General features: G+C 40.2%; 1 protein-coding gene across 4 annotated transcripts in view; it reads right to left on the reverse strand.

Annotated features, from left to right (window-relative positions):
- Positions 1-259: 259 nt before the first annotated feature.
- Positions 260-20,712, reverse strand: part of ALKBH3 (alkB homolog 3, alpha-ketoglutarate dependent dioxygenase) — a 101,459-nt gene continuing 81,006 nt past the window's right edge. For 3 of the 4 annotated variants that reach the window (XM_037839451.1, XM_037839453.1, XM_037839452.1), the window contains exons 13-14: positions 2,699-2,797; positions 260-1,877 (exon numbers count right to left, since the gene is read on the reverse strand). In XM_037839451.1, the coding sequence (XP_037695379.1) occupies positions 1,785-1,877; positions 2,699-2,797 (192 nt within the window). In that variant the 3' untranslated portion in view covers positions 260-1,784. Of the gene's footprint in view, positions 1,904-2,698; positions 2,798-20,712 lie in introns of all 4 variants that reach the window. The other variant, XM_037839454.1, reaches the window with a different exon arrangement.

Genomic DNA, 20,712 nt, shown 5'->3' on the forward strand with positions numbered 1-20,712 from the left:
GACAGTCCAACCTCTCTGCTTTACATTAGAAGTTAGTGTCCCAGACTGATAGGGCTTAATGTAGAGATCAAATTTGCAGCTGATGCAAGGGGTGATCATGACCCTTTACCAGCAGAGATGCTGTAAGACCTGGAACCACTTGCCAGTTCTGTCATCTGTAGAAATGGATGAAGAATTTTCCAACGTCATGCATCAAACTCATGATCAAAGCTGGTTGCATCACCCTGGGCAGATTCTGTTTGTTTTAATGGGAAACCAGTTAGAAATTAAACAGAGGTTTTATTTTTTTGGTGGTTTGTACCTCCCTCACAGGAAGGCTTAGTATGATCCATAGCTCAGATTTTATAAAGCATTTAGTATTTCTTAAAGAAAGGAGCTTTATACATGTGCCTGCCATACATACATAAGCATAATAATAATAGGGGTTACAATGCAAGAAAGCAGAAAGTTTGTCAGAGAACACAGCCAAGCCAGGTATGGTGTTCCATTTTAGTTCTGGGTAAGAGCTTTCTCAGCCTTTGACATGTTACCATGAACACAGGGATCATCAATCTTACAGCATAGAATGGAAACAAAATAAAAAGCAAAATGGCTCTGTAAATTTTCTCCATAGGCAGACAGGGAAACTCTATAACTCTATTGCCCTATTTTCATCCACCTAAACTCATTTTCTTTATCTCAGGTTTTCCATATCTGACTTTGGAATTAATCTGGCACACTGCTCCTAAGTCAAGAGGTCAAGAAAACATGTGCTTTTATGATGCAACAAGGGGCAGCCACTCTGTTCTGTTTTGGGAACCTCAGTGACATCATGGACTAACCCTTGTATCTCGGGACCTTGTGTATAAGAGAACACTGAGTCAGAAGAGAGCCTTAGTCATAGGGCTACTGAACTCTAAGGTGGAAGAGAACTATTAGGTAACAGTCTATTCCCTCAAGGACTGCTCCTGCTTCTATCTGGCTTGGGTTTAAATGACTCAAGTAATTCTCTAGGGGAAACTAATCTATGTGGAACAGCTGCTGCTAGCAAGGCAATTGCTGCTCTACAGCCTAAATTTCAGTCTGTTATTTCTCATGACATCACTCGATTCTCTTCCCTTTAAGGAGACAGTTCTCTCTTGTATTGCAAGTGGGACAGATGACTGCTTGAAAGTGGCTGGAGTAGAGAAAACTGCCTTCATGCTTTATTCAGAGGCCTGCAATGTCTTTGAGTGTGTTCAGGAAGACTGACAGGCAGAGAGACTTATTCCCTGAATATGTAGCTTTCCCTAACAAAAGCACACAAGTCAAGGTGCCTAGGAGTCAAGGCAGACTTCAACAAAGCTCTATGAAACCAACTCTGTTTGGGTTTCAGCAGATGTCTGCCTAAGAAAGGCTCCAGAGTCACTGACGCATATTTGTATCTCCACTTGGCTGAAGTCACGAGGAATAGACACGTGCAGATTTTCCACAGAGGCATAAATCCATTCATATTTCTTCAAATGAAGGCAGGGAGGACAGGAGAAAAACTGCTTATCGACAAAATCATCCTTGAGCAGAACCACAGCAGTTTTTAATTTGCCTAAAGATAATATGCGATTTCAAGATGCAATGAGAGGTTACCATCCCCACAGTAAATATACTGCTAGCTGTCACTTAGTAGCACTCTGAGCTCGGAAACAAATCCCACCCTCATCTTCTGAACAGCCACCCCACGAGATCAGCTGGATCGGCCTCTCCCTGAAGTTTCTTCGTGTGAAAGGTTTGCCCACTTTCAGTGCATCTTCACTCTCAAGGACCTCGCATCACCAGTGCACCCCTCTTGGGTCTGGATAAACTGTCCGAAAGGTCAGGTTAACTCTTGGTTCTCTAGAGTGGTACTCTTTGGGCACTCGATGCTAAATGGAAACATATAAATAACTCTCTGACATAAATACACACACACACACACACACACACATACACTGTTAGTTCATAGCAATTTAAAACTCATCTATGAGGATATAGACATATTTCGATTTTATCCCCTCTAAACTGAAGGGCTCTAAACTGATGAGCTCTCTAAATTCTTGTACAGAAAGGGCTCCTCCTCTGAAACAAATTCCCATCCTCACTCCTACTGCAGTATGCCAGTACCCTCACAGTGAGATATTTTCATCTCATCTAATAGTTTGTTGTTCTTTGTCTCAGACTCCTCCCTTTTTTCCAAATTTCAGAAGAACACATGAATGGCTGAGACAAAGAGAGGATGGAAGTCCACTCTCATTCTAACTGCTCTTACGTTAACATGCACACCTTAACAAATGGTCTGGCCAAGACCCTGGAACTACGTAGTCCAATATGGTATCCACTGCCACTTGAGGCTATTTAACTTTAAATTAATTAAAATTAAATAAAGTTTAAAATTCAGTTCCTCAGCACACTAGCTATGCTTCAAGAGGTCAAGAGCCACATGTGGCTAGTGGCTTTTGTATTAGCACAGATAGAGAACATTTCCATCATCACAGAAAGTTCTATTGCACAGCACTGCTGCAGAGTCCCATTTTAATTGTCAGTAGTATCAAAACTCCTTGGAAATGATGCCACATTTTTCTCTGGCTCATTATAAAAAAGATTTGCTTTTCACCACATAATTTACTCTAGACACTCATAATCCAAAGCCAGTCAGGAATCTGCCTCCACATGATAGAGTGAATCCGTATTAATTGCATGCTCTTACCTGCCAGTCAGCTTGTGTAGCTCCTTCCATGATTAACAAGGTCCCATGATCCAAGGGGATCTTCACTCTTTCCACATATGTGTAGTCTCCATTCTCTTCCTATAAAACAATATAGGAATATTTTTGCTTGCATGACCAAGATACAATATAACCTAAAGTGGACAAAGAGCTAGAAACTTCTACTCCTTGGCCAGACTGTGGGATTCATACACAGCTGTCACTCAGAAGCTGTTTGACCTTGGGCAAGTTATTTCTGCTCTCTGTACTTCAGTTACTCATTTGTAAAACAGGGATAATGAGAGTACCTGCCACACAGAGTTGCTGTAGGCCTAAACTGATATGTGTAAATCACTTAGAGACAGGCACATAAATAGGCACAATATAAGTGCTGGTTGTTGTTGTTGTTATTATTACCAGCATCCAAACTGTGGAAAAACCCATTCTGGCCTATGAAGAAATTAAACATCATTTATACAAGAACTCTTCATAACTGCTTTATGCTGATGCCATGCCTTTTGACATACTCAATGTGGGGAAAATAGGCTTTTAAGCATGACATGAAGTAAATGAGTTCTGCTTCCCCTTTTCACAATTTATGCCCACACTCTGTAATCGATACCTATGTTGAAGCTAGTCACAACTATTCCCATGGCTACTTTGATGTTTTGGAGATACATTCCTGTCTCTTTCCAGAACATTCAACAGCAAGATAGTCTCAAAGAAGGGAGCTCTGGTTTGACCAGAAGTGTTGCCAAACTGAGGACAGCTGTTTAAGCCTCTGAAAATGGATCACAACTCCTGAAAACTTAGGATATAAATGCCTTGTATTTATACTGCCCCTTTCTTCCAGAGACCTCACAATTTATGTCCAATATTGCCATGAATCTTCCCAGCACAGCCTGCAATGCAGCCAACAGGTGGTGTTACTCCATCTTCACAGCTGACAAAGGCATGCATTAAGCAACTTCCTTCCTCTCAGCAATACAGAACATGCCAAGAGTTGAGGCGAGGACAGACCTAAGCTTTCTGGATTTCTTAACCTCCATTCTGGGCAGAAGTGGTAGATCCATCCATTCATCTGCTTCACTTCCAATGCAAGGGTTACATCTGGGTTGCCACAGGACTGATTTTTAGTGCAATACTGTGTTTTTGTTTATTATTGTAGGAGTGACTCTGAGAACTTAACTGTTTACAATGATTTTCTCCCAGGGAAAATCAAAATCAAAACAATAATGAACTTGCATAAACAGTCTAAGCTCCAGGCCTCAACCCTTGATAGTGACTTTGTCAAGCACAGTAATAATGTTTACAGGCTGAAGTAGAGGTAGTGCTTGAAATAACTTCTGATTTCAGTTATTGATTTTAATTGCTTGCCACTTTTTCTCTTCCAGTAAATAGGTAAGAAACAAAACATTTGCTTCTGACCCCTCAGTTAACCAGTGAGCAGTGGGAAGATAGCCTTGCCCTTCGGTGGCCCATTTCCATCTCAGAAAAGAAAAAAGTTATTCCCTGAAAAAACATCAGACAGAGAAATATATGTTCTGGAGAAAAGTTACCAGAAGGGAGTGCATCAACCTTAGATTAGAGGGGTCTAAGGCTACTTGATGTAGGCTGAAAGTCAGTTTTCAGATCAAGGTTCAGCATAGCCAGAAGCAAAAGAACTTCTGCTACCCTCTCCATAATCAGGGAGTGCAAGGCAGCCTTAATCTACAAATTAGGTACAGACACTAGGACAGGAGTGTGAAATGAAGTAGAGAAGAAAGACACTTAACCACAACACGAGGACAATTCTGAGATGAAGATCATTTAGAACATCAAATACATTTGGGGGGAGGGGCACTGCTAAGGCCAATGGAAGAGAAGAGTCAGCACTGTAACTCCACCTGGAAACGTGAAACAGGAACAGACTTAGCAGGTCAAAGAGAATTTCAAATGCAAGTGGGATCAGCATGGTTGGAAAGTAATGCTCAGCAGATCCACTTTTCACCTAATGTTCCTAAGATCTGAATTTTTCAAATGAGAGAAAACTAGGTTTTTTTTGAACACACTACCTCCAACACAACCATAAGCCAGACCAAAAAGCAGGTAAGGATGTGCCTTCACTTGGTGTAGAGTTACTCTGATCAGTCCATGAAGAAGACAAAGACACACAGAGCACCCACTGTGAGAGGTGATGTCATTACTTTGCTGCTTGCAATTTATTCCTTCCAACACCCTTGGCTTAGAGACTGCATTCCTAATTTGAAGATGGGGGATGGGCTGAAAAGAGGGCAAGGGAGCCTACCATGGCAACACAGAGCTCACAAATGCTTCCTTCTTCTCTCGAGGCCTGAATGGCAGCAGACCACAGTGCCACCCTTTAATGCAACTAAGATACATGGAGATTTTTTCCACTTAGGAAGTAGATAAAAGACCAGAACTCACGTGGCTGATAAAGCCCCAAGCTGATAAACAGATATGCAACAGTGGAAGCAGGGGTTGGACTGTTTGGAGGAAAGCACTCACAGCCATTAAGCTCAGTTATGTTACCAAAACATGTCTCCATATAACCCTTTTTATTTACTTGGGAATTTCTTCAAAACAAAACAAAACACACCTCAAAAAACATGGTTTAGGATAAAATTTTCCATCTCTGATTCCAGCTAAAAAAGGCTGTTAGGGTCACATTTCAATCTACTGGGTAGGTGGTGGTGTTGCTGATCTTGGTTTTCTATACATTTGAAACCTCACAAGTAGATGGAAACAAAAAAAATAAAAATAAATAAAAATATATATATATAATATTAATATGATCAGTATTCTCACTCCCTCCCCAACCACAGCTAGTTTATTTGGATGCTTGGTCATCCTTTCCCAAGAAGTGCTGGGGGCTTCCCAAAGTTCCACAATTCTCACTTCAACCTCACCCAGCTACTACTCTCTACAGTTTCCTTTAGAAAAATGCTATTTATATTTTTTAAAAGTCTGGGTTTATTTATTGTTATATCATTACTAATCATCCAACAGACAGGAAAACTAACATTTTTCTTTTAGTTGGAAAGGTATGAGATCTACTTTGAGTTTTCATGTAATCATCCCCTTCTTGTTCTAAAAGAAGTATCTTAGAAATTGTAACAATCATCAGTCCTTTTAAATCATCATCATAGTTTTTCTTTCTAGAATATAAAAGAATATTATCAGTTCATTAAAGTAAATGATGCACTTGTAATTACTTGTTCAATGTCTGCCTTGTCCACGAGGGCAAAGGACTATGTTTCGAGATCTTTAGAAATATACCTAGTGCTTATCACACATATCAAGAAATACGGAAGGAATGACTGAGGAAAAGCAACAGGTTTTTTTTTTTTTTTTTTAATTACCCTTAATCCTATTATCCAGAATTCACTCAACACACACACACATAGAGGAAACATTCTAGGTATACAAGCTTGTACTCTGCATGTTTAACATTATATTGTGAGCACTTTAATACATTTTAAAATATACCATATTTCAAAAATATGGTTAAGTAACATTCCTTTATATGAACATAGCCTTCCTTCTTTAAACTCACAAAAATTTTCTGGACCATCCCTGTGTGTCAGGCACTGTACTTATGCTAAGGATACGGCGGTGAGAACACACTATTGGAGATTTAGATTTTTCCATTTTATTACTATTATATAAAAGAAATGAAGGGAGGGTAAACAAGCTACTGCAAGTAGATCTTGGGCTACTTTTCTGAGTAAATTTCTAGGATATATTCTTAAAAATGGAATCTGTTGGATCCATGGGTAAGATCTTTAAGGCACTCACACTACACCAAACTTCCTTCTTAAGAAGGCTATAGCAATTTATAGTTCTATCAGGAAAATATGACAGTACATATCTGCTGGCCACATTACCAGTAATAAATGTTATCAACTGACAACGATGAAAAAAAATTTAGGGGAGAAATGGCAATTTATTCTAACTTAGAGTTCTTTGATTACTGGCGCAGTTAAACATTTTTTTCCCATGCCTGTTTGCTGTTTGCATTTCTTCTGTTGTGAACTCTCTATTCATGTCCTTTGTTCATTGTTCTGTGAGTTGCTAACATTCTAATTGACCTGTAACCACAGATAGTACGGTATTTATTTACCTTTTGTATGTCATACTTGTTGCAAATTTCTCATTTGCTATTTGTCTTTTAACTGTATTAATGATATTCAACATAGAGTAACTCAAAAATATTGGAAGTCAACTCTACAGACCTTGCTTTGGCTCTCCTTGAAGGGTTTTTATGCTTAGACTTTTCCCATTCTGAGGAAAGTTAAATACAATCGTGTTTCCTTCCGGTTAAAAAAAAAGTTGTTTGTTTCTTTTTTTTTTTAGATTTAACTCTAATCCACCTATAGTAGTAGTTGTTGTTTTTCATGCTTCTTTTATAAGTTTCCAGGTACTTAAAGCAAAGTGTACTGCTAGAATTTTTGGCCAGGACCAACCATGGTGTGTGCTCATGTTAGGTGCTGTATATACACTATTGCCAATCCTCACTACAACCCCAAAGGGAGGCATACATCCATTTTGTCATAAGCAAAGGCACTGTACTCTACTCCCCAAAGCGATCTCTATTCTTTCTGAAAACCTTCCTGTCCTAATTGTATGGCACTCTGACTATACCACAGAGGTCACAAATGCCAGCAAGTAGCATAAATGAGGGGTGTAGGTCAGGTGAAACATGGCAGGGGGCAGGAAACATGGGGAACCAGAGAGGTGGCAGCCACTCTGCTGCTCCAGCTCATTGTTCCCCCAGTGTTGCCCGATTTTCTGGGTTTTCCAGGGGGACTTTTATGTGAAATCTTTAGAATTTTATATTTTGGCAACTAATTCAGTATCTTTAAAAACACTGGGCAGTATAAACATAAGTCAGAGGGCCAGATTCAGCTCAAGGGCTGCCCACCTGTGGCGTGATGGACCCTTATCCCACAGATTGCCTTCTTTTATGTCATGTCTTGTCACCTCCTAGCTGGCCTGTAAACTCCTGTAGCCAGTTGTCATCTGATGTGCTTCTTTGATCCCTGTTTGCCATTCCCCACAGTAGTGCCTGCTGGAAAGCGCAGGACACACATTATTTCATCTTCAAGTATCATATTTTTCATCTTCCTCCCAATGCAATCAGAAAAGACTCTTCAAAGTAAAATGTATTTCCAGATGAATGATCTCAGATAATAAAGAGGCATTTTTTGCTGGAAAGGATGTGAGCAAGATTCAACAGTTTACTGGTCCCATTTAGACTGGTTTTCCAAGTTATCTCTGATATCTTAGATAAGCTATTTATCTAAGGAAACTTTCATCTTTTTACTAAGGAGGTGTGTACAGAAACAACAAAAATGAGTAGAAAGGACAAGCAAAATCAAGTAGAAATCTGCTACCTGTTTCTAATTTCCCAAGCTCACGGCGGGGTAGGGGTGGGAGAATGGACTTGACACAGAGTAACTATTATTATTAGTTTCTGCATCTGAGGCATCAGGGAATACTTTATGGCTAAACTGGGGCCCTGAAACCTGGGGAGGATTTCTAGTTAAGGAGAAAGTGAAGAGCATGCCTCAAGGAGAGCAGAGAAAAAATTTCACTGAAATGAAGCAATAATACTAGGAAGAGAGACCAAAGGAGGCTGGGCATAGATTACATAAAGTTTTAACAATCTGGCTAAGGAGTTTACATTTTATCCTTTATTCAGCAGGAACAAATAAAGTCTTGTGACTTGGAAAACAGTGATGAAAGCAGTAGGGTCAATTCTGGTTCTCTGCTCCTCATTCTCTCTTCTCTTGCCTTGAATGACAATGTGCAATTCCATAGCTTTACACATTACTTATATTATTAGTTTCAATTCAGTTCAACAAATAGTTGTAGATCAGCCGTGTGCAAAAGATTTAACTCTGCCTCAGCCACTTCATCTGTACAATGGGGATGATCATAGTACCAACTTCACAAGATTATTGGAAGATTAAATGAAAAGCACTTAGAACAGTGCCAGGCACAGAGCCAGTAATACACATTTGTTATTTATCATTTTACTGCTGTTAGTCTGACAATTCCAAGATGACATCTCTACCCCTGGCTTATCGTCTGAGTCCCACGTATATTGCCCATGGTCTACATTACAACGTTTGGATGTCTGGGGCATCTCAAACTCAGCATGCAGAGATTAGAACTCTTAATTCCCACTATAAACTCTCCTTAAACAATGGCAAAGTCAAATGCAAAAATCCTTGCTCCTCCTCCATCTGAGTAAATAGCACCTCCATCTACTAATTGTGCAAGCCAGAAACCTAGTAGTCACTCTGATTCTTACCTCCACATCTAAAATGTTATTGGCAAGTGTGGTGGTTTGAAGCTGTATGTACACCAGAAAAACATGTTCTTAAATTTAATCCATTCCTGCGGGTGTGGAACCATTGTAAGCAGGACCTTTTGATGAGGCTACTTCAGTTAAGGTGTGACCCATCTCATTCAGGATGGGTCTTAATCCTATTAATTGGGTCCTTCATAAGAAGGAAATTCAGATAAAGAGAAAGAAAAGCCATGAAAGCAAGAAGCTGAAATCAACGAAACATGGGAGAAGGGAGAGACCAGCATGTGCTTTGCTATGTGACAGAGGAGCAAAGGATTACTGACAGCCAGTCTTTGGGAAGAAAGCATTGCCTTGATGAAACCTTGATTTGGACATTTTCCTGGCCTCAAAGGCATGAGCAAATAAATTCCCATTGTTTAAGCTGAACCATTTCATGGTGTTTTCTTTGAGTAGCTTAAGAAGCTAAAACAGCAAGTTTTGCTGGTTCGACTTAAAAAACATACCTCAAATCCATTCATTTCTTATCCCCACTGCCACCATCTTAGTCCAAGCCATCAGTCTTCCACCTAGACTACTGCAAACACCTTTTGTTTAGTTTCCTTTTACTCATGCCTCTCCCCAAACTACTCTCCACATAGCAGCCAGACTGAGCTTTTAAAAATGTAAATCAGATATACCACAACTCCTTACTTCCCATTTATTCCTATCACACTTAGAATAAAATCCAAACTCAGAGTTCTAACCATCAGATATAATTATTTCTCTCTCTTTGCTTATATGATTATTGTCTATCTCCTGTGACCTCCATGAGGGCAGGGACCACTTCAGTCATATTCACTGCTATATCCCCCGAACTGAGCATAGTACCTGACACATAGTAGGTGCCTAATATGTGTGGGGGAAGGAGGAAGAAAGGGAGACAGACAGACACACACACACATTACACAAAAAGATCAAGGAATTAAACCTGGGAAAAATTCATTTTAGTATTTTAGGCATGTGTTAAAAAGAGCCTGGGATGAAGATGGCCATGATGGCCATTATGAGAAGAATGAGTTCTTTACACATTTGAAAAAAAAAAAAAAGATTACGATGGCTTGGGAATTGATTATATATGAAAAGCAAGAGAACAGGGAAGAACTGAAAGTAATTTATGTTAATGTGATCAAGAGAATGGTATCATGAACTAAAATGAAAATGGACTTATCTACAGGTGGCAATTATGAAGCTGTTCTAATCTAATTTTACATATTCAGTTTGGAGGTGACATGCGTTATAAATGGAAATGCTGTGTGAGCCTGTGGAAAGTGATGACTGGAACTTGAGACAGAAGTCAAAGCCGAAGATAAGAGATTTAGAAGTCACCGTACCAAGTGAGGGTTGAAGCCATAAGACCTAATGAGATCCTATATATTTACTTATTCAATGAAAAAAAAAAAGAATTCTTGCTCTGCTAAATGCTGGGTTCATAATGACAAACAAGATAGAAATGGACCCTGCCCAAATGTACTACAAGTTTATACTTGTCTAAAGAATAGAGTAGACAAAAATGCCAGAATTAAAGGTAACAACTTACTTGTTGAGGACCAACTGTCCATTTGCTTCTCTTATACTCCAATTTATGACTATATCAATAACATTTTTTTGGTCATTTCTTAGCAGCTTGTTTTTCCAAATTAATGGTGTTGCCTTGCCCTTGAGATCCTGGCTGGGTCTCCTGCTTCATGGATCATCTAAGCTTGCCACTATATTTGAACTGCAAAGTTGTTTCTAGAGCACTGATGCAAGAACACAGCTGGACTTTGGACTTTTTGTTAGTAGTGGTTTTATATATATATATATATATATATATATATATATATATATATATATGTATATATATATATGTATATATTTTAATGCAATTTTATTGAAATATATTCATATACCATACAATCATCCAAATTGTACAGTTGTTTACAGTATCATCATATAGTTGTACATTCATCACCATAATCAACTTTTGAACATTTTCGTTACTCCAAAAAATAAAAGTAAAAATAAGAATATAAATAAAAGTAAAAAAGAACACCCCAAACACCCCATACCCCTCCACCCCCCAAACTATTCATTCACTTTTTGATCCCAGGTAATATATTTTTTAAAATCTGACATAAACAAAACATTAGTTACGGAAATTATGAAATTATGGAGAGAGAATAAAGCCTGGAGCCCCACAAAATCATCCCTACAGAATTATCTGCCAACTCTAACCACATTTTAAATGACAGCATCCACAGCATTGATCTGAAATACATTACTTTAAAAACAAAAGCAACTGTTTCTGAAATAAGATCTGCTAAAATAACAAACTAGCTGAAAAAGCCCAGAATTGAAAGCACTGAGGTTATCTGTTCAAAAGGGTTTTCAACTCACTTGCCACATATATATCTTTGAGTTTTTAATCAAATTATTTCCTGAATTTGGCATTCATTTGAGATGGAAGTTTCTGGCAAGGTGAATTGGAAAGCAAAGGATAAAATGTGCAATAAATCATCCTACACTGGAAACACTCAGCATGATCTTAATAGCTCAGTAATGCAGGACCTCACCAATGCCATGCTAACTTATAACAGGGTTTGCAAATAGTGGGCAATTTTTCATTGCAGCAGAGGTTCTCTCTCTATAGGCACCTAAAATAAGCACCGTAACCCAAACCAGTATGGAGTCTCCTGCTTTTCCTTCTGGACTGGACACAATGAAAGGCAAATGAAATTTAGAATGAAGTACCTGCAGACGGTGTTTGGTGTTCAGTTTTGTTGTTGGTATGGTACTGGGAGAAGGGTGGGGTAAGAAATTACTGAATTCAACCAAAGGAAAACTAGGCTTCCTTTCCAGCTACACTGAATGTGCATTTAAAATTATATGAGTTAACGTAATGAAGAATCCATTCTTGGTAACATTATATTACAAAGTGTGCTGGTTTGAAACTGCTATGGACCCCAAAATGGCCATGATCTTTTAACCCAATCTTGTGGGTAGAACCTTTTGATTGAGTGTTTCCATGGAAATGTGGCTCACCCAACTGTGGGTGAGACCTCTGATTAAATTATTTCCATGGAGATGTGACCCCGCCCATTCTGGGTGGGTCTTGATTAGTTCACTGGTGTACTCAAGAGAGCTCAAGAGCCGACACAGACGACGCTGCTTGGAGACACTTGGCGATGCAGACAGAAAGACATCTGGAGATGCTAAGCTAAGAGATGAAGCCCAGAATTTGCCCTGGAGAAGCAAAGAGAGAACCCCCAGATACTTAGAGAGAAATGCCCTTGGAGAACAAGCAAAGATGCACAGAGACTGAGAGAGAGAAGCTACGAAAGACAGAAGCTCAGAGACATTCTGGAGAAGGCCATTTTGAAATGCAACCTGGGAGCAAAGGACCAGTAGACACCAGTCATATGCTTTCCCAGCTGACAGGGGTGTTCTGAATGCCATTGGCCTTCCTTCAGTAAAAGTATCCCCTTGCTGATGCCTCAGTTTGGCCTTAGAACTTAGGTTATTTGTAACCTAATAAATCCCCTTCATAAAAGCCAATCCATTTCTGGTATTTTGTATAACAGCAGCTCTAGCAAACCAGAGCATTGAGAAATGCAAATAAGGGAACTGCCATCCTGAAAGAGCTTCCACCAAAGACCACAGCACCAGAAACAAATGCCTTACTTCTTCTAAGAGCAGATGAGAATAAAGTCCCCAATGCCTGACATACCAGCTGGCCCCAGTCACTACTAGAAGTGCAAGCTTCCCCAGTCATCCATTAATAACAGAACACTCATTCCAAACCCTTCCTGAACATATCCTGATCAGATACAATACCCCATCACTCGCCCCCCTGCAACCTTCCACTGTGCTCTCTGGAACTCCTATTCAGTGATGAATGAACCCCCCTATAGCCTTAACTTCAAAATGCTCTGAAGGTTCCTTGTACTTCCTTGTACTAAATGAAACCTGGCAATTCCCAGAAGATTTCAGGTTTCCTGGAATCCTCTCATATGGAAGGTGATACCTCTCATATCCAGTGGCTCTCAGGGCCAGGCAAGAGAGTAGATATTCTCCTTGGTTCTCATTAAGACTTTCAGACCATCATTCCCATGCCTCTCTTAAGCCAGATAAACTTGAATATATCTACACCAAGTCACAGTATAGTGAAACTGTCAAAATACAAAGAAAATTAGAGAATTCTGAAAGCAGCAAGAAAGAAGCAACTCATTACAAACAAGGGATCCTCAGTAAGATTAACAGCCAATTTTTCTACAGAAACCATGGAGGCCAGAAGGCAGACATAAATTCTGTAAAGAAAAAACCTGTCACCCAAGAATTCTATGTTCAGCAAAATTATCCTTCAAGAATGAAGGAGAAATTAATACTGTACTGGTTTGCTAATGCTGCCTTTTCGCAAAACACCAGAAATGGATCGGCTTTTATAAGGGGGTTTATTTGGTTACACAGTTACAGTCTTAAGGCCATAAAGTGTCTATCAACAAAGGGTACCTTCACTGGAGGATGGCCAATGGCGTCTGGGAAACCTCTGTTAGCTGGGAAGGCATGTGGCTGGAGTCTGCTCCAGAGTTCTGGTTTCAAAATGGCTTTCTCCCAGGATGTTCCTCTCTAGGCTGCAGTTTCTCAGAAATGTCAATCTTAGTTGCTCTTGAGGCGTTTTTCTTCTCTTAGCTTCTCCGGAGCAAAAGTCTGCTTTCAATGGCCATCTTCAAACTGTCTCTCATCTGCAGCTCCTCTCTCTCAGCTCCTGTGCATTCAAAGCATCCCTCTTGGCTGTAGCAAGCTCCCTCCTTCTGTCTGAGCTTATATAGTGCTCCAGTAAACTAATCAAGGCCCATGCTATATGGGTGGAGCCACACCTCCATGGATACTATTCAATCAGAGTCATCACCCACAGTTGGGAGGGTCACATCTCCATGGAAACACTCAAAAAATTACAATCTAATTAACACTGATATGTCTGCCCACACAAGATTACATCAAAGATAATGGCATTTTGGGGGACATAATACATTCAGACTGGCACATTCTGCCTCCTGGAACCCAAAATGACATGATCTTTTCATATACAGAATACATTCATCCCATCCCAATATCACAAAAACTTAAATCATTTCAGTAGCAATAGTTAAGTACAAGATCCCATCAAAATCAGTTACAGGTGTGGTCTGTCCCAAGGCATAATTCTCCTCTAGCCATGGACCTGCGAAACTTAGAACAAGTTATGTACTTCCAATATACAAAGGAAGGACATTCACAGGATAAACATTCCCATTGCCATAGGAGAAACTGAAAGGAAAGCAGGGTTTAAGGGACCAAAACAGTTACTAAAACCCACAGGGCAAACTCCATTAGATTTCAAAGTCTGAGAGTCATTTACAGAATGACGTTGCATCCTTGGGGCTTGAGAGAGCAGGAGTCTAACCCTTCTTAAGGGTGTTTGTGGCAGCCCTTTCCTCTCCAAACGCTGGGGTGAGTGCTCCAATATATCCACACACTGGGGAGACCACCTTCTCAGCTCCACCCTCCTCAAACATTGGGGCAGCACCCAGATCCTCTTCCATCTCTGGGGCACACGCTCAACCCCTTCAAAACAGTGGGGTGGTGGCCAGGCTCTCCCCAGTTCCCTGGGAATGTGCCCCATCCTCTTTGAGGCCTGAGGTGGCAACACCTTTCCTGAACATCAAGGTGGAAGGCCCACCCTTGACCTCTGGGGCAAACTCACCCTTTCCATGCATGTGGGCCACTCCGCTCTCCCAGCCTAAGATCTCTTGACTCCAGACCTCAACTTCCATGGCTCTGTCTTTGAAGAAATTTTTCCTTCAATTTGTTCCTTGTCTGTCTCCTCCAGTCCAGACCAGCAGTGGCTCCATTTATAAAGATCTTGCAAAAATTCTGTTGGCTTTGCATGAAGCACACAGGGGTGAAAGCCATCAGACAATAGGACTTTCCACAAATCCTTTCTGCTTAACTCCTTCTCCAATCTTGGCTTGTACTGAAATGGTGGCTGGGTTCCATATTTGGTTACATCCCCACATTGGGCTGTAGCTTCTGGGGTTTTACCCCCTGGAAGCCCAGAGTTTTTCAGGTCATCAATTTCTAGTTTTTTTGAAACCAAGAGTTCATTTCTCAGCTTATCTCTGTCCTCTCACATTTTACTATAAGCTGCAAGTAAAAGCCAGGCTACTTCTTCTCTCTCTCTCTCTCTGTGCATATATATATATTTTTTGGCCTTAAATGCATTTATTAGAAATCAAAATTGAAAACAAACCAAGCTTTCAAGAATCTAGGTGAAAGTACACAAAATAAACTCAAATAAAAGTAAAAGGAAGTAATTAATAAAGTCAGAAATCAATGAAAGAAAATACAAAAAATAGAGTTGAGCAATACACAAAAAACTGCTTCTTTGCCATGACCAACAAATTAGACAAATGTTCTTTCTGATAAAGAAAAAGAGAAGGGAGACATAAATAATGATAGGAATAGGCTTCACCTCCAGAATAGATTTTTTAACAAATAAATTTTCAAAACAGAAACATAATTATTTGGTAGGCAATCATAAACTTGTGTAAGGAAAAGTATAGGACTAGTATGGACCAACAGCCATAGAAGAAAGTAGAGGGGTAGTCAAAGATCTACCTTTAAAATTTGTTGCAGGTAGCCTCTAAAATGGCCCATAATAGCACCTACTGGTATTCACACCCTTGTGTAATCTCCTCCCTTTGAGGGTGGCTGGACTAGCAACTCGCTTCTTCTAGCCAACAGACTGCAGCAAAAGTGATGGGATATTACTTTCAAGGTTAGGTTACAAAACAGTCACTCCTGTTTTGCTACATGACTCTCTCCCTTAGTGAAGCCAGTTGCCAAGTCGTGAGCTGCCCTGGGAAGAGTTCCATGTGTCAAGGAACTGAGGGGGCCTCTGGCCAACAGCCCATGAAGAACTGAGGTCTTGGGTCAGACAACCCACAGGAAACTGCATCTTGTCAAGAGCCATGTGAGTGAGGTTGGAAATGTATCCTCCCCCTAGATAGCCCTAAGATGACTGAAATCCCAGCCAACACCTTGATTGCAGCCTGTGAGAGATCCATGCTTAGTTTCTTGATCTACAGAAATTATGAGGTAATAAATGTTTGTTGTTTTAAACCATTAAGTTTTGGGGGTAATTTGTTACACAGAAATATATAACTAATACAAAAACAGGTCCCAGGCCCAGATGATTTTCTATATTATGTAAACACTTCCTGAGCATAGAAAAAGATGGACAGCTATTCACCTCACTTTTGATACCAAAGGTGGGACAAGAACAGGATATGTAAAGAAGATGATAAATGAATCACTTTACAAACACCAAAGAAAAAGTCATAAAAAAACATTTAACAAGTGAAATCTAACAACATGGTAATTGAATACTGAATTGTAACCATGTCGAATTTACTTCCAAGAAAGTAATACTTTAAAAAATATATATTTAGTACTTACTATGTACTAGGCTCTGTCGTAGGTGCTTTACATGTACTTAGTGGTTTAACCTGCGTAATAACCTAATGAGGTAGCACCTATTGTTTAAACCCAATTATATATTTGATGAGACTGATGGGGAGAAGTTACACAAGTCCCAGCATTACCCTGATGATAAAACCAGATAAAGACATTACAAGAAAGAAAAACTACAAATATCTCTTATGAATACACATGCTAAAATTCTCAACAAAATTTTAGCAAATTGAATCCAACAATATATTACTGAACCTTTCTCCATCTCTCTCTCTCCTTTCTTTGTTTCTCTGTCAGTAGGGCTCTCTGTATCTGAAGTTGCACAGGTCTTTTGTTAGCAAAATCTCTCAGCATTTGTTTGTCTGTGAAAAATTTAAGCTCTCCCTCAAATTTGAAGGAGAGCTTTGCTGGATAAAGAATTCTCAGTTGGAAATTTTTCTCTCTCAGAAGTTTAAATATGTTGTGCCACTGCCTTCTCGCCTCCATGGTGGCAGCTGAGTAGTCACTACCTAGTCTATACTGTTTCCTTTGTATGTGGTGAATTGCTTTTCTCTTGCTGCTTTCAGAACTTGCTCCTTCTCTTCAGTATCTGACAGTCTGATCAGAATATGTCTTGGAGTGGGTTTATTTGGATTTATTCTATTTGGAGTTTGCTGGGCTTTTATGCTTTGTGTATTTATACTGTGTAGAAGGTTTGGGAAGTTTTCCCCCAAAATTTCTTTGAATACTCTTTCTAGACCTTTACCCTTCTCTTCCCCTTCTGGGACACCAATGAGTCTTATATTTGGACATTTTATTTTATCTATCATATCTCTGAGGTCCATTTCAATTTTTTCGATTTTTTTCCTCATTCTTTCTTTTGTTCTTTCATTTTCTGTTTTGTCCTCCTCCAGGTCACTGATTCATTGTTCAGTTTCCTCTAGTCTTGTACTATGAGTATCCAGAATCTTTTTAATTTGGTCAACAGTTTCTTTTATTTCTGTAAGATCATCTATGTTTTCATTTACTCTTGCAATTTCTTCTTTATGCTTTTCTAGGGTCTTCTTCATGTCCTTTATATCCTGTGCCATGCTCTTCTTCATGTCCTTTATATCCTGTGCCATGCTCTCATTGTTTGTCTTTAGTTCTTTGATTAATTGCTCCAAGTACTGCATCTCCTCTGATCTTTTGGTTTGGGTGTTTGGGTTTGCGTTATCCATATTGCCTGGTTTTATCACATGCTTTAAAATTTTCTGTTGTTTTTGGCCTCTTGGCATTTGCTTAACTTGATAGGGTTCTTTTAAGATATGTAGGCTAATTCAAAGACTAATCTCTAATTTGTCAGATCTACAGCTTGGTGGCATACACTTTCTCTAACCAACCAGCAGGTGGCATCCACGAACCATCTGTTCCCCTCAAGCCAGTTCTCCCCAACTTTGTCTTCGTGGTGTGTGGCAGTCTGATTCTTGTGTGGTTCCAATTGGTGCACCAAGGATGGGTGTGTTGTTGGTGCTGTCCGCCCTGAATGTGGGGCGTGTGTCTGAGTGGACAGGGAGGGAGGGTGGCTTTAATAATCAAACCTCCCAGGTATTCCCGGAGATTTAAGGCTGTTATAAGAGTCTAAACCTTCAGTCTCACCACAGATTGTCTCTGGCGCTCACCCACAAGTCCTTGGTATTGGCGTATGGTCCCTGGGATTTCCAAATGGGTCCCTCTTCCAAGCCATGCCCTCCTAGGGCCTCTGCTGAGGGAAGGCTGTGCTACATCACAGGTGAGTGATGTCCCCCAAGGGAAGTTCTGGGCAACGGCTGTGTAGGGGCATTCCCAGCCTGCTGAAAGGATGGCTATATGGGGCGTGTTAATTTCCGCCTTTTTGCACAGCTCCACCTTCCTAGCTCTGGGACAATTAGCTGTGGGTGCGTGAAAGGCTATTGTCCATGCCAGATATTGTGGCATGTGTGTGTTGTTGGAGACACTTCCTGTCACACTGGGTTTTTTGGTGTGGCTCTGGGCTGTGGCACCAGCTCCAGGTAGGAGCGTTCCCAGCCCGCCGGGAAGATAGCTATAAGGGGCATGGTTATTTTCCCCTTTTGGCTCCCCTCTGCCTTCCTCGCTCCGAGACAATTAGCAGCAGGTGAGCAAAAGGCTATCATCCACACCAGATACTAAGGCGTTGGCACAGCCCGTTCCTGCCGTGCTTCACTGCGCGCTTCTCACTGCCATATCTGCAGCCGTTTTTGGGTTTTTTTAAAAAAAGAACTGGTCCGACTCCAAACCCCAGCCCATGGTTTCCCCACACCACAGCATGGCTGCCAGATATTCAACAGGCTTACTCACTCAGTTCAGAATGTAGACTCCTGGTTTCACCAAGTGCACGGTCCTTGTGGATTTAGCAGACCTCGTCCAGCTGGTGCACTGCTGGAACTGGTGTTCTGGGTCACTTTCTGGCTTTTACTTAGTATTTTTCACGGAGGTGTTTTTTTGCCCTGTCTCTCCTAGACACCATCTTCCGGAAGTCTTCTTCTATATTTTGTTTGGAGATCTCATCAACTAAATATTCCAGGTCATTGCTTTCAAATTCTGCCTTCTGTCCAACACCAGGACTCAATTTTGCCAAATTCTCTGCCCCTTTAAAACAAGGATTGCTTTCCTTCCAGTTAGCAACAACACATTCATCATTTCTGCTCAAGGCCTCATCAGAAGTATCTTTAGAGTCCATATTTCCACCAACGGTCTCTTCAAAGCAGTTTAGGCCTTTTCTATCAAGCTCCTCACAATTCTTCCAGAACCTTCCCCTTATCCATTTAAAAAGCCATTGCAACATGATTGGTATTTGCAAACTCAGCAGCATCCCACTTCTCTGGTACAAAAATCCGTTCTGGTTTGCTAATGCTGCCTTTTTGCAAAACACCAGAAATGGATTGGCTTTTATAAGGGAGTTTATTTGGTTACACAGTTATAGTCTTAAGGCCATAAAGTGTCCAAGGTAAGTCATCAATAGCCGGTACCTTTACTGGAGGATGGCCAATGGTGTCTGGAAAACCTCTGTTAGCTGGGAAGGCACGTGGCTGGTGTCTGCTCCAGAGTTCTGGTTTCAAAATGGCTTTCTCCCAGGACGTTCCTCTCTAGGCTGCAGTTTCTCAAAAATGTCAATCGTAGTTGCTCTTGGGGCATTTTTCCTCTCTTACTTTCTCTGGAGCAAAAGTCTGCTTCAATGGCTGTCTTCAAACAGTCTCTCATCTGCAGCTCCTTTCTCTCAGCTCCTGTGCATTCTTCAAAGTGTCCCTTCTTAGCTGTAGCAAGCTTGCTCCTTCTGTCTGAGCTTATATAGTGCTCCAGTAAACTAATCAAGGCCCATGCTGGATGGGTGGGGCCACACCTCCATGGAAATTATCCAATCAGAGTCATCAACCACAGCTGGGTGGGTCGCATCTCCATGGAAACACTCAAAGAATTACAATCTAATTAACACTGACATGTCTGCCCACACAAGATTACATCAAAGATAATGGCGTTTTGGGAGACATAATACATTCAGACTGGCACAGATACATTTACAGATAAACAAAAGCTGAATGATTTCATTACCAGAGAACCTGCCCTACAAGAAATGCTAAAGTCCTTCAGGCTGAAATAGAAATCACTAACTTAAAGCCATAAGAAGAAATAAAAAACATTATCTGGTAGAGGAAAGAATATGGGTAAATATAAATTGTGTATTATACTTTTGGTTTGTAACTGCTTTTTCCTCCATTTATGACTTAAAAAAGGAAAATATATAAAACAATAAAATCTATGTTAATAGGCATACAATGTATAAAGATATAATCTGCAACAATAACATCATGAAGTGGGAGGGACAGAGATGTAGAACATTTGTATATTACTGAAACTAAGTTGGTATTATTCAAATTAGGTTGTTAATAGTTTAAGATGTTAACTGTAATCACGAAGGCAACCACTAAGAAAAATAATTAAAAATAGAGAAAAGGAGAGAAAGGAATCAACATGGTACACTACAAAAATCAACTAAATACAAAAAAAAGAAGGAAAGAAACAGAGTAATCTAGGAACAAAAAACATAAAAGACATACAGAAAATAAACAGCTAAATGGCAGAAGTAAATCAACCCTTGGCAGACTGGTGAAAAAAAGCACGATCCATCTATATTGCTGCACAAAAGAGACTC

The sequence above is a fragment of the Choloepus didactylus genome, chromosome 6 (assembly GCF_015220235.1).
Source record: "Choloepus didactylus isolate mChoDid1 chromosome 6, mChoDid1.pri, whole genome shotgun sequence".
NCBI lineage: Eukaryota > Metazoa > Chordata > Mammalia > Pilosa > Megalonychidae > Choloepus > Choloepus didactylus.